General features: G+C 42.5%; 1 protein-coding gene across 1 annotated transcript in view; it reads right to left on the reverse strand.

Annotated features, from left to right (window-relative positions):
- Positions 1-14,246, reverse strand: part of SNX9 (sorting nexin 9) — a 92,915-nt gene that overhangs the window by 16,386 nt on the left and 62,283 nt on the right. The window contains 4 exon segments of the mRNA XM_079148017.1: positions 1,936-2,066; positions 6,416-6,533; positions 6,651-6,776; positions 9,992-10,076. Of these exon segments, the coding sequence (XP_079004143.1) occupies positions 1,936-2,066; positions 6,416-6,533; positions 6,651-6,776; positions 9,992-10,076 (460 nt within the window).

Raw genomic sequence — 14,246 nt, forward strand, 5'->3', positions numbered from 1 at the left:
CTTTTACTGATCTCAATAATGCTTCATAGTTTTCTATGGAGAGCTTTCTAACATTTCTTCTATTTGCTCCTAGTTATTTGACACTTTTAGTGCTACTGCAAATGATAGCTTTTTTTTTTACTTAAAATTTTTTCTTTGCTAATTTGCAATGGCTTATATCTAGCTACCTTAATAATCATTTATTTCTATGTGGTTTCTTTGGAAATTTTCTATGTTAACTACAGAATCTGTTTTCCTAGTTCTGCACTGTCGTTTACTAGGAGAGGAAACTGTGGCCCACAGAGAACACATGCCCTGAGCAAGGCCACACAGTGGTCAGAGCCGAGACGGAAGCGCTCTGACTTCAAGTTCTTTTTCTCTGAGGCCACTTTTACAGCATGCAGATTGGTCTCTGAAGATGGCAGCCATGAAAAATAAGACAATCAGCAACGAGGGTTTACTATTATTTGTGTACTACACTGTGCAGACACAGGTCCTTCAGATGTGCTTTCTACATCAAATCCTCAACAAATCACACAATTAGGCCCACTGAAGTCCTGCAGGTGACCATGAGACAGCAAATTACGAGGGGTCCATGCAGCTTCTGTAGCTACAAAGTAATGAAATGTTGAGAACTTGTTTTCAAGGGCTGGAGTCATGGCTCAGTGGTAGAGCGCTTTTCTAGCATGTGTGAGGCGCTGGGTTTGATCCTTGGTACCACATAAAATAAATAAAATAAAGGCATTGCGTCCATCTATAACTAAAATAAATATTTAAAATAAAGTTTAAAAAAATAAAGAACTTATTTTCACTCCAATATAGCTCCATTACATACTGTGGATTAACGTTGCCTCTTACCAGGAAAGCCAGGGTTTGCAGAGCAGCCTGTAAGGCTAACAGACGATAGACACAAAGTCCAAAAGAAATGCTGGAAGTGTTTTCCAATTCTCTCCCTGGTCATAAGCAACACACCAAAAATGCCTGTCAAGTCTAGAAAGAGGCAGCAACTGGAAATTAAGCCCAAATACTCATACTATGTGAAATGTGCACGTCTGTATACCACAGATAGGGTCCTAATTTTTAAGACAGTGTATAAATGTGTTCACTTCAAAAAGGAAAAGTACTATAAGAAGTTTAGCAAGTAAATCTCTGCCTGAAATTTCCAACAGGGTAGGTGGTAATTTATTATGTGATTTAAAACTAAAATAACTTCATGACATTTTTTTCCAGGGTCATAATAAATTTAGCATCTGTTGCTGTTCTGAATGAACTCAAGTTTTTCCTCTTTGGAGTATTTTCTAAAATATGCAATATTTTTTATGAGAGAAGTGAATTATAGAGAAAACGACTTTTGAGAATGTCAGTACAGTGTACGGTAAAAGCTCCCCAGGAGAGAAATCTGTTTCCCAAGCAGACACAATGCGATGTCAAGTGGCCAATTTCTTCTTGATTTTAACTGAAAGAGAAGACCTCTGTCAGAACGCGGTCCCTGGAGTCAGCAGAGCAAGACCGGCATTTCTGAATTCACAGCAGTTACGGAAAGTGACTTGGCTCTAAGAAAGGTCCGCCCGACTCGGCCTTCCTCCTGACATTGCGGCACTGTGAGGTTGAGGGCGGGAAGCTCGCGGTTCCCTTCACCTCACGCTGATGGCACCTTTCTCACCCAAGGTCTGTCTGACTTCCAGGAGCACCTAGGAAACAGCCTGTCACCCAGGCACATCCTTCACCCTGCCAGCCCTGCTCTCTGCGACCAGCCACTCCCAGTGGGAGGGGTCTCTGCCTGGCAGCTCTTTCACTGCACCGACTCCCTCCGGTGGGACTTAGGGTTCCGTACCCTCTGTGTCTTTGGAGGGGGTGACAGATGAATTCCAACCAGCATAGTTTTCACTTCAGACAAATTCAGTGTGACCGTGGCCACACTCACTTCCCTAAGACTGTGACAACGAGTGGCCCTACCTTCTCATCTCGGAAGTTCAGGAACTGCTGGAAAACCTCGCTTTCCGAGATCACGGGGTGCCGGCACATCCTGGTCATCCAAGCCTGAAGTCTCTCCATGCGCATCTTGATAAATTCCTCTTCAAAGCGACCTGCCGAAGAGACACCGCCAGTGATGCACACCCCGCTCTAAAGTGAATTAGCGAAGTGCTATTGCTATAACTGAGAAGCCATTTCTGTGACTGCTTGCTGTTGGCAGAAAGCATTTTATAAAAGGAAACCTTAGGGATTTTTCAGTATTCTAAAAAACATGCAACACAAGGAATTCTCAAAGACTTATAAGATGGATACAGCGGTTTTTGAAGAATGAAATTCCAACTCAACATATCAGCAAAGCTTTTAATTATGACAAAAATTAAAACGTAAGTCTTATTGTAATACAATCTCTAGCCTATGAGTAAACATTAGGCCAGTTTCTTGGTGGTCATAGGAAGCCCCATAGGAAAGAAAGAAGTGATAAGTGGAATTTAGTAAGTCACTCTTGCAAAGTACCTAACATTTCTAGTGTTATAGAAATAGCACTAAGTGCATTTAATCCTAACTTAGTACTTAAGCAACTCAGAACTGTTGCTTTATTTCTCCACTTTTATTTTTAAAAGTCAAACTGAAAACAGGCTGGGGAAGCAGCTCAGGGGAAGACCACCTGCCTAGCACATGCAAGGCCTGGGATTTGGTCCCTGCACACCACAAAAGAAATCCAAAGAAAACACAACAAAAAACAAAAAAAGCAAAATTTTCCTGAATATGACACTGGAAGTTACTATCCTAGAATTTATGGTTGTGTTAAAGTAGAGCTCAATGAGCAATGCTGCTGTTTTAAAAGTAGAAAGTTAGTTTGACAAGCATGAGGTATCAACAGCAAATCAACACCGAGGACTCAGGAGCCTGTGAAACAAACTCCATTATGTTCAGTGAGGACACCAGCTAATCCTCTCCCTAGGGAGCCGCTACCAGGCCAGAGGGCAGTGGCAAAACCATGTCAGTGCTCTGCAGATCAGGCGAAGGGGAACAGCTGTCAGGGAACTGTCAAGCCTGAACACAACTTCCAGCAAGAACAGGGAAGCCTGTGGTGCTGTGGGGCTGTGCCCCCTCTTCCGGCTCCGTGCGCCTTCCCACCCCGACTGAAGACACGCCAGGCCAGAGCAGCCATGGTGACAGGCAGCTGTGGCCTTCTTGTCAGGCGGGAGATAGTTCCCCTTTCTGGAGCAGTGGAAGATGGCTTGCTCAGCGGTGACAATCTGAGGTGGGGGAACAGGGAGCAACAAGGACCCTACAGCTCTGGTGGCTAGGCGAGCACATTCCAGGCTCAGGTGAGCAACAATAGCAGTGACTGGATCAGGCCAGCCTGAGGTTGCACACGTGTGAAGAGTCACAGAAGGGCTGGGGAAGCTGGCACAGCAGCACACACTTATAGTCCCAGCAACCCCAGGACTGAGTAAAAGCCAGGGCTAACCTGAAAATGACCCAAAAGTACTCTCCCTATACACAGTTACCCTGGCAGGACAGAGCCCTACTGGCATGAGTTGGCTGAGCACAACTTCTGTCCAATCAATCACAGGGTTTGAGCAAACTCTAGGAAGGAAGGCCGGAAAATGACACAGGGTGGGGGTGGGGCAGTGCCGAGTGCTGTGTGCACCTCCGAGGCCCTGGTCTCGATCCACAGCAAAAAAAAAAAAAAAAAAGGCTTCTGAAAAATAACTGCATATAAAATTAACTAAGCTGTAAGGGAGACAGAATTCAGAGATTTAGCCTAAGTGAGTTACTTAACAAAGCAAAAACAACCTTCAGGGAAGAAAAACCAGAATCTAGAGGTGCTAAAATATATTCTCCAAAATGTCCAGTTTTCAACAAATATTGGGAGTTCTTCACAGAAACAGCAAGATATAATCCACATGGAGAGAAAAAGCAGCCAACAGAAGCTGTCAAGTGTCCTTAGATGTTGAATTAAGTTTCTACAAATATATTCAAAGAACTAAAGGAAACTTTTAAAAAATTAAACAGAAGTATGATAAGCAATCAACAAACAGCTTCTCAAAGAGACAGAAATTATTTAAAAAAAAAAAAAAAAAGAAGAACAACCACAGGGAATTAGTGGAACTGAAAGTATAATAACTGAAATTAAAAATTCCCTCTAGGGGCTCAACAGCAGATTCAGAATGGCAAGAGACAGAATCAGGGCATTTGAAGACGGATCAATAAAATTTCTCTAAGATCAAGAACAGAAAGAAAAAAAAATAAAGTGAACAAGGCTTAGAACTCATCAAGCACACCTAACACCTGCCACAGGAGTCCTGGAGGGAGAAGAAGAAAAAGAAGCGGAAAAGATATTTGAAGAAATAATGGCAAAAACCTTCCAAAATTTGATGAAAAACTTTTATCTATACTTCCAAGAAGCTCAATGAACCTCAATAAACTTTGTATTTGCAGAACACATACAAAGGGATCCTCACCAAGATAAGCAAAACTGAACCACTGAAAGGCAAAAATAAAATTCTGAGAGCAGAAAGCCTGGGGCCTTCTGCGTGTGGGATCCTCGAATGAAGAGCCAGCCTGGGACTGTCCCAAGAGTTCATTAACTCACTGGTGGTTGAAATTTAATGATTTTTATTTTATTGAAAAACCCCGTCCTTGTGAAAATTCTTCTGACATAGCTAGCTGGTTTGTCTCTAAACTATGCCTTTTGGATGTTATTTTATGCTTGGTAAGACTTTCATATCAGGTTCCACAGATTAATTAAAGAATAAAAAAGCCCACAGGAGGAACTCTCACCCCACTCTGCACAAACTTCACTTCGCTTTTCACTGAGTGTGTCACTGAACTGTTTGGCATCCAGGAATAAACCCAATTCATTCAGTGTTATTTCCCAAAGATCCAAATGTTGACTATAAAATTTTCAAAGTTATTGATCACGAAGTTCACAGAAACGTCCTGACATCCTCTACGGGGCTTCCTCCTCCGTTTCTCCTGAGGTTCAGTGAGGGGGAGTTTGTACACACAATGACCTTGGGGGGATCACAGGCAGGAGGCAAACCAGAGGGAAGGGGGAGAAGGTGGCTGTGTGCCTCCGTCTCCTTGGCACACATCCCGGTCAGCAGGTCAAAGCTCGGCTCTTTTCAGAGTGGGGGACTTTGCTTTCTTGCTTCTCTCTGCCACCTACTTGGCGGCATGCCTGTACTTCAAAAAACAAAAGAAAACAAAGCTTATGGAAGGAGAACGGTGACCCCATGGTGCTTTAAGTAGCACTGAACTATCGGAGTCAGAATTAACAGTGTATTAAAACCTAAAAGACACAAAGTCCCCCAGCCCTGAGACAGCCTCTGAACTCATTAAATCCCGTGGAGCGCAGGCTGTGCAAACCAAGGGGGGCAAAGGTGAGAGGAAAACTCAAGAAGAGACTGAAATTCAAAAATAAGAAGAAAGCAGGACTAATGTTTTCATGGAAAGAAATCTGAATTTTAAAAAAGGAAGCTGATACTGAAAGCAATGAGGTGGCAAAAAGAAGGGAGAGTGTCTGCTTGGGCGCGGGGAGGTGGGCTCTGGACCCTGCGTGGGAGGCAGCTGCGGTCTCCCCACGGCTTCCACTCTTTACCCCAGCTCCAGGAGGCGCCCCATCAGGTCACTTGCAGGGCTGCTAGGATGTGTCCATTCACCTAGCAGGCAGCCCCTACTCTCTATTCTGCTGTGACAATCTGAAACTTTTGAAAAAAGTTTTTCAAAAAGTAAGAAGAAAAACAACTTCTTTAAAAGCTGAAATTTCCACCCTCCCCCAAAGAATTTCTAGAAAACTAAGCAAAATACAAAGTAAAGCTTACAGGGGAACAGCTCTGTCCTAGCCTGAGCACCTCACTCCATTCTCCACCTGGGCCTCCCTGCACTGCCGGTTTCTGCTCCCGAGCATTTCCCAGCTGCCTACAAAAAGGCCCTCTCACCTCTGGGAAAGCTCAGCTTCCCACTACCTGTGTAATAAGCCACAGCTGCAGAGTCCTTGAGCACTCACACCCAGATTCCAGCAGGGCTGGAGATTAAGAGTGGAGAACAAGGACTCCCGGCTTGGGAGTAAACCCTTTCTGACTGCTCCTTCACAAGATGCCCTGGTAGCATGTGGTTATTTTCCAGAAGAATTTTGGGGGAGGGAACTGGTGGGAGGAGCAGAACACTTTCAACAGACAAGAAAAGGGAAAGGGCAATAATCAGTTACAAACGCCTCAGTGGGAAGCGACGCAGTTGGTCTGCATGGCCTCTTTACATTATTTGGGTCACACATTTTTATTTTCATTTTAGGCTGTCTGAATAATCACTGTTTTCGCAGGGTCTCTTTTCAGAGGTATCAACTACATGCAGGCACCCTGCTGCTCTAGAGGAACCCCACCTCACTGGCTTACAGGACCTCCTGACCACGTCCTTTCCCTTGTCCTGTGCTCATCATGACACACACACTCACCTGTGACCTGCTTGTCTGGAAGAGAAGGGATCGGAATGGCTGATCCAAACTTAACCAGGAGACGTTCATACAACCAGTCAAAGTGCTTATACCTGTGGTTTACAGACCGATTAGTGTTCTACAAAATAAGGGAGAGAGATGAAAGTCACCAATGGTTCACCACATAAAACAAGGAGAAAAGCAAGTGGCAGGTAGGCAGTGAGTGCAGCCGTGGTGTCTGACATCGTGCACTTACAGTAGGGGTCAACTGATATTCAATGTAGCTCTTCAGACCATACATTTTGGAGCCTTTCCTGGGGTCAGCTACCACACAGTCAAACGTAGAGGTAGGATAAACCCACATCGGGCCATAATCTCCAACCTACACAATGATCCAGGAAAAGTTAATTTTGTAACATGGAAAAATAGTAAATATAGTTGGTACAAATCAGTAAACAATTCTCTTAGTCCTCTATGTGGTCATTCTTGCTCCTCTTCAAGAAGGTTCATAACTGGTCTCTGTTCCTGTGAGATGTCACGTTTGAAGAACACACTTGTTAGGACAAACCCTTCTGCTCCCACGTAGGCAGCCTGGCCCACAGAGGAGAATCTGGCTCCCCAGCTTGGCGAGCCCGGGCTGGGACACAGTGCCTCTCTCTAGACCAACTTTCTCTCAAGCTATTTGTGAAAGGCCAGTTTTTAAAAATTTTCAATCTATTACACACTAATAGTTTTGTGAAATAAAAATCTATACATTTGGATTTCTCAATGATGTCAAATTACCATCACGTTTTCTAAACACTCTCACTTTTTGTACTGATCTCAGGGTGGACTAGTAACAATTTCCAACTGGGCAAGTGATCTGTGAGTGACACTCTGAGTGGCTCTTTCAAAGCCACAGAAACGGCTAATCGGATTGGCCAGCATCTCCCCTCCATGGCTTTACTACTGGCAGTGGGTTCTGAGCCTCACAGCAAGAATTAGACCAGCTGTGTGCTCTCGGGGACTGTGGTACAGAAGCACGGGTGCTCACTTCCTGTGCCAGGGTATTCTACCTGCTAGGCAAGGTTTGCCAAAAGACAGGCCCCCATCTTTCTCCACTGTCCTTTCCCATCTGTGACCAGGGGGCAGAAGTTCATGGTCAGGTGCGGCTCTTCAGGCTTCCACTCCACCTGGGGATGGCCGGGGAAGGGAACTGGGCTAACTTCTGTGTGGGGTACAGAGAACTGGCATGTAAGTTTTGAGCCTGTGGATCATTTCTGCCAGGCCCTGCTAAGTGCCAACAGGTCTGGGGCCCTGAATGTGGTTGTTTTCATCTGGCTTAAGACTGCAAGGCTAGAGGTGCTGCAGAAGACCTTGGATCTGGGGTTCACGCACAGGCTCCTGAGATCGCACCCTGAATGAATGACCAACAGTTTCATGATGCCTCTGGATCATTCATTCATTCAGAATGAATAGAAACTGTTACAGATTTCTGAGATCCAGAATGTGGGACCAGTGGATCTTATCAAGGAACATCTTAGAACAGGAATCCTGACATACACGGTGGCACAGGCCTGTGATTCCAGTGGCTTGGGAGGCTGAGACAGGAGGATCGTGAGTGAAAAGCCAGGCTCAGCAATGGCGAGGTGCTAAGCAACTCAGTGAGACCGTTTCTAAGTAAGATACAAAATAGGGCTGGGGGCGTGGCTCAGTGGTTGAGCACCCCTGAGTTCAACTCCTGGTACTCCCCCCTTACAAAAAAAAAGAACAGGAGTCCTTATGATCTTGAGGATATATTATCTTCTTGACTTGGAATTGAAAAATACTGAATTACATAATCTAGGAATAAGGTAAAAAACCAATATGTAAAGGGAACACTTTCCAGGAAAGAAATCCACAGAGACTCAAGGAGGAATAAAAAGTTATATAACAGGTTTTAATCTTGCAGTTAGAAAAAGTATGGTAAGAAGAGTAAAAAGAAAATGGGCAGACCATGTGTTTTGGGTTGAAAGAAGAGAGATTTGTGCAGGCTGAGATCTCTGAAGGAAGACCAGCAGATTTAAGGGGAAGAGTGACATCCAGTCCTTTTTCTTTCTCAAAGGTGATCAAGGGAAAAGGTAGGCTGAAGCATGAAAGCCCAGAGGTGTTAGGTCAGGAAGGTGACCAAGGACTGGAGGTTCAGTAAGGGACTAAAGAGAAGATCTCTGAGAACAAACAGAGGGGGCTGGGATGCAGGGCACTTTCCTAAAGCTTGAGAGCAGGAACTGGGGGTACCTTGGCGAACTTCCCTCTGTGACTGGGACTGAGGGGCAGGGTTGGTCAGGGTCCCTATGCCCACAGGGCCATATTTTACTAGTGGGAAGGGCCATATTTTACTACCACACCCTCCAAGGAGAGAACCAGGTGTCCGCTTTCTCCTGGCTTCCTGAAGACTTTAGGGCTCCCCTCAGCTTCCCTGTCCACCTAAGAGGCCTCAGAGGCAGCCCTGCCTCTGGGGCTCATGGGCCCAGCTCCACCGTGAACTCGTGAGGCCAGGCCAGGCCCCAGCCTTCCACTCTGTCCCTCCACAGTCACCCCAGGCCAAGTCCACTTTAAGAAGGTGAGGGCAGAGACATGGGCTCTTAATTCTGTGGAGTTTTAAATTTAATCAAAAGAACAAGGAAATATATAGAGAGATATAGATACAGATACATATTTTTTAAGCCTGGCACAAACAAAACAGGTAAATTGTTAATCCAAGTACTACTTTTGGTAAATAATTATCCCAAATTTGCTTTGAGAGAAAAAGATAAAAGGGGCTCTTTTGTCTGGAGGTTTCCAAAATTTCAAGCCTTTCAAAGAGGTGAGAACAAGTAATCAGAGCATCCAGTAATCAGATTGTTCAATGTAATTTTATCAAGTCCAGAACCCAAAAATTATAGACCAAGACCAGTGTTTCCTCATCCTTGTTTGCATTATGGAGATTCCACCCCAGGTCGCCCCCATCTCAGTCACAGGGCTAAGTGGATAGGGTCAAAAACAGCCAGAATTTCATTAGGGAACACACATAGATCAAATCATGGGAAGAAATCAAAAAGCCTGTGTCACACTGCATAATAATGAGCAGTACTCTTAAGACAGGTGACATTCTTCAAGGTGTCATTAGCACCCAGCTCCCACTTGCCAGTTCCTCTGCTTGGCTGACAGCTGGCCCACTGGAAGAAGCCCTGTGGCCAGCATATTGAGAAAAGCACCCGATTCTGACAGAATGCTGTGCTTTCTAGGGTGGAACCTAAATAGCTGAACTGAGCTTATTAGCTAGAATAGGTAGGACTAGTAGAAAAACAGCACATAAAATACACTTTAAGACACTTTAGAAAAGGTACTAAAAGAACAAGCATGAGTGCTGCTTCAAAATCAATTATTTGAAAGTTAAAAATAAAGAATATCTGGATAATAACAGGCATTAATTTATGCTAATTATCTTTAGTACTCCTACAATACTAAGATATCATCAATTATTTGGGACATGCAATGTGTTTAAAACTACTTTTGAGAAGACTAATAACCCTCTTAGCTTTAATGCATTATGAAAGATCTTAATTAGAAACAAAGCAAACAAACAAACGAACTTACAATGATGGGAATTTTCTCTTTGGGTTTTGCTAGTTGCTTGGCCAACAAATACTGTTCCATTCCAGGTTTTGCAAATCCAGGAAATCTAATCATGAAGATAAGTGCTGTGAGTCTTGATGCCTTTCCTCACAGAAATTCTCCCAGTCTCCCCATGTTTCCCCAACACCCCAGCTTTAACTTTGTTCTGTCTTTCACATGCACCGGAACTGAAGAGTGTGGTAAATAAAAGTGTTCAATGGCTGGCTAGTCATTTAATTAAACTCCAGAGAAGTCTGATTTCAGAAGGTGTGATATTCATGGGTTCTATATTTGCCTCACTGGATCTGAAACCATCCATCACCAACATGGTGAAGGGAAGACTTGAAAGAGGAGTCTCGGGTTGGGTCGCTCTGCGTGTGAACTGCAGCTCCAGCACTGGGTGGTGTTCCCGGTGACGCATGGCACTGAGCAAACCCACCTTCTCGGGTGGTAAGGGGATTAAAGGCTGTGTGAAGAGCCAGGACTCTCACTCCGCTTCCTCAGCATTCTGAGTATATGCCTCCTATACAATTTATTCCACTTACTGCCATTGTCCATATACATATTCTAGCAGACTAGAAAGTATTTGGAGAAAGTATTTGTATTTCCAGAACTTGAACAAGTCCTGAACTAGCAGGCCAACATGGTCCCTTTCATTAAAGAATTTCTGCTTTTCTGGGGATCAGACACAGCAACAACTCCCTGACCAGATAGTGAATGAGCTGAGTGCACACAGCACATCACGTTTTTAGTATTCTTATGGACCATGGCAAAGTTCTGGCATTAACTATGTACTTCCAGTTATAGCAACGTAGTATATTTTAATATAAGGTTAATATTCCATGACGCAAACACAGCTGACAATAAAATGAATTACTGAAAAGGTGTAAATACATTAAAAAAAAAAGTTCACAACTGTTCCAAGTGACTCAATGTGTATTAGTCCATTAAATAAAAAAGCATATGGCTTCAATTATTCCCAGCATATGAGAGAGAAAGAAGCCTGAGAGGAACAGGGTTACATCAGGACTTCTCTAGTTTGGTTTCAACCTGGAATGCCATTTCAGAGCAGAAAGAATGCTTAATTAAAGCCAACCTCTTTGCTTCAGAGATGAGGAAACTGAAGTTCAAATAGGTCCTCAAACTCAAAGTTTGAGAGCCAGTGCACAGCAGGGCAGGACAGGGCACCAGAGTCCGGCTCACACACTGGCTAGGAAACATGGCCACTGGTTTTTCTTAGTCTCTGCTTTTCAAAATCGATCCAAGAGACAAATTACATTTAAATGGAATTCAAACATTATATTAAGGTTTAAAGAACAACTGAGAGAAACAGACATCACTATTGACCATACTGAGAACTTCAAATTTAAATCTAAAAACATGATACGGTAGTAATGAATGACTGAATTTATTATGCATGCACCTGACCATGAAAATACATAATGGAAGAAACTGGAGGGAGAGGTGAAAGGGATCCTAGTTAATCCCTGATGTGATTTCAATGGACTCTGTAGATGTGTCGGCCTCTACTAGACCTTGGCTCTAAATAAAAGCCAAGTATTACGTTTTCAGTTCTTTTCCATTTGTAGCTGAACTTTTTTTTAATAGGGCTCACAGTTACACAAGGTAGTTGGGCTCGTCCTGACAACTCACACATGCATGGAATTCAATTTCAGCTCATGATCCCCTCTTTTCCCTACTGCTTTTCCCTCTGTCCTCCCTTCCCTCTCAGCTCTTCTTCCTCTACTAAACTTCCTTTTGCTTGCCTATTTATTTATGTTAGATTGGCTCTTTTCACTTACACTTAAAGGTGAGGTTCCCTCTGGTATATTTATGTATGCACATAATTTTTAAGAATCCACTCTGCATGGCCTCCCCTTTCCCATCACTTCACTGTCTCTTGATCACCTCCTTCTACGTTACTGATCTTCCCTTCACCTTTATGATATCCTGTCTTTCCCTCTCCCTTTCCTTTATTTTACTCTAGCTTCCACATATGAAAGAAAGCAATCCAACTTTGAGTTTCTGAGTTTGGCTTATTTCACTCAGCACAGTATTCTCCATTTCCATTTATTTACTGGCAAATGCCATAATTTCATTCTTTTTTTTTTTTTATGGCTGAGTAGAACTCCACTGTGTGTATGTGTACATATATATACATGCACAAACACTCCCCACAATTTCTTGATCCATTCATCTGTTGATGGGCACCTGGGTTGATTTCATAATTTGGCTATTTTGAGTTGTGCTGCAATAAACACTGATGTGGCTGAACTGCTGTCGTATGCTGAGTTTAGATTTTTTTGGGAAAATGCCAAGGAGTGGGATGACTGGATCATTTGGTGGTTCCATCTTCAGGTTTTTTATTTTATTTTATTTTTTGTAGTTGTAGATGGACAACATGCCTTTATTTGTTCTTTTTTACGTGGTGCAGAGGATCAAACTCAGTGCCTCACACATGCTAGGCAAGCACTCTGCCGCAGGCCCATCCCCAGTTTTTTGAGGACTAGTGGTTGTACTAGTCTACAGTCTCACCAACAGTATACAAGTGTATCTTTTCCTCCATAACCTCACCGGCATTTATTAGTTTGTATTCTTGATCCTTGCCACTCTGACTGGAGTGAGATGAAATTTCAATGCAGTTTTGATGTGCATTTCCCTGATGGCTAGAGCTGTTGAACATTTTTTTTTTTTCATATATTTGAACCAATCTTGCATCCCAGGAATGCAAAATACACTTGATCATGGTGTATTTTATTAAGAATTTTTGCATCTATGTCCATCAGGAATATTGGTCGGTGGTTTTCTTTCCTTGATGCATATTTGTGTAGTTTTGGAATCAGAGTCATACTGGCTTCTTAGAATTATTTGGGAGTGTTCCCTCCCTTTCAATTTCATGGAATAATATGAGAAAGACTGGTGTTAGTTCTTCTTTAAAGGTCTGTAGAACTCAGCTGAGAATCCATCTGGTCCTGGGCTTTTCTTTTTTGGAAGGCTTTTCATTGTTGTTCTAATTTCATTACTTCATCTTGGTCTATTTAGATTTTCTCTATCTTTCTGATTCAATTTGGGCAGGTAACCTGTGTCTAAAGATTTGTCAATTCTACATTTTCCAGTTTACTGGAGTAAAAATTTTCAAAATAGGTTCTGATAATCCTCCAGATTTCAAAAGGTTTGTGGTGATATCTCCTTTTCCATCTTTGATCTTGTTGATTTGGGTCTTCTCTCTTTTTCTTTGGGTTAGTTGGGCTAAGAGTTTGTTAATCTTATTTGCCTTTTAAGAACCAACTCTTATTACATTAATCCTGTATATTGTCTTCTTATTCTCAATTTCATTGATTTTTGGCTCTAATCTTAATTTTTCCTGTCTTCTGTTGATTTTGGAGTTAGCTTTTTTTTTTCCTAAGGTCTTGCAGTTGAGCATAAGCTTATTCATTCAGCATCTATTTTTTAAATGTAGGCACTCAGTGCTGTACATTTTCCTCTTAGAACTGATTTCATACTGTCCCAGAGATTTTGATATGTTGTATCTCTGTTCTCGTTAGGTTCTAATAATTTATTTCTGATCTCATTTCTTCTTTCTTCCACCTATCTACCTTTTTTTTTTTTTTTTTTTTTGGTACCAAGGATTGAACACAGGGGCACTTAATCATTGAGCCACATCCCCAGCCCTTTTAATGTTTTATTTTGAGACAGGGTCTAAGTTGCTTAAGGTCTTGCTAAAATTGCCGAGGCTGGCTTTGAAACTTGCAATCCTCCTGTCTCAGACTCCTGAGCCACTGGAACTACAAGTGTGTGCCACCACACTGTTCCTTTGATCTATTCTTAAAGAGAGTATTTTTCAATCTCCATGTGTTTTTTGTGGTTTCTATTATTTGCTGTTCATTTCTAGCTTCATTCCATTATGGCCTGATAGGATACATGGGATTATATTGATGTTTTTTGTATTTGCCAAGATTTGTTTTGTGGTGGAGAATATGATCAATTTTGGAAAAAATTCCATACACTGCTAAGAGGATAAATTCAGCTGTTATGGGGTAGAATGCTCTGTAGATGTCTGTTAGGTCCATTTTTTTTGTAGTATTATTTAAGTTGGAGATATCTTCATTATTTTGATGACTTGTCTATTGGTGATAAGGGTGTATTGAAATCAGCCAGTATTTTTGTGTTGGGGTCTATCTGGGATCTAATGTCATGCAGCAATTTTTAAATGTAATTGGGTATGTTGACATTTGGG

The sequence above is a fragment of the Sciurus vulgaris genome (assembly GCF_902686455.1).
Source record: "Sciurus vulgaris genome assembly, chromosome: 7".
Taxonomy (NCBI): domain Eukaryota; kingdom Metazoa; phylum Chordata; class Mammalia; order Rodentia; family Sciuridae; genus Sciurus; species Sciurus vulgaris.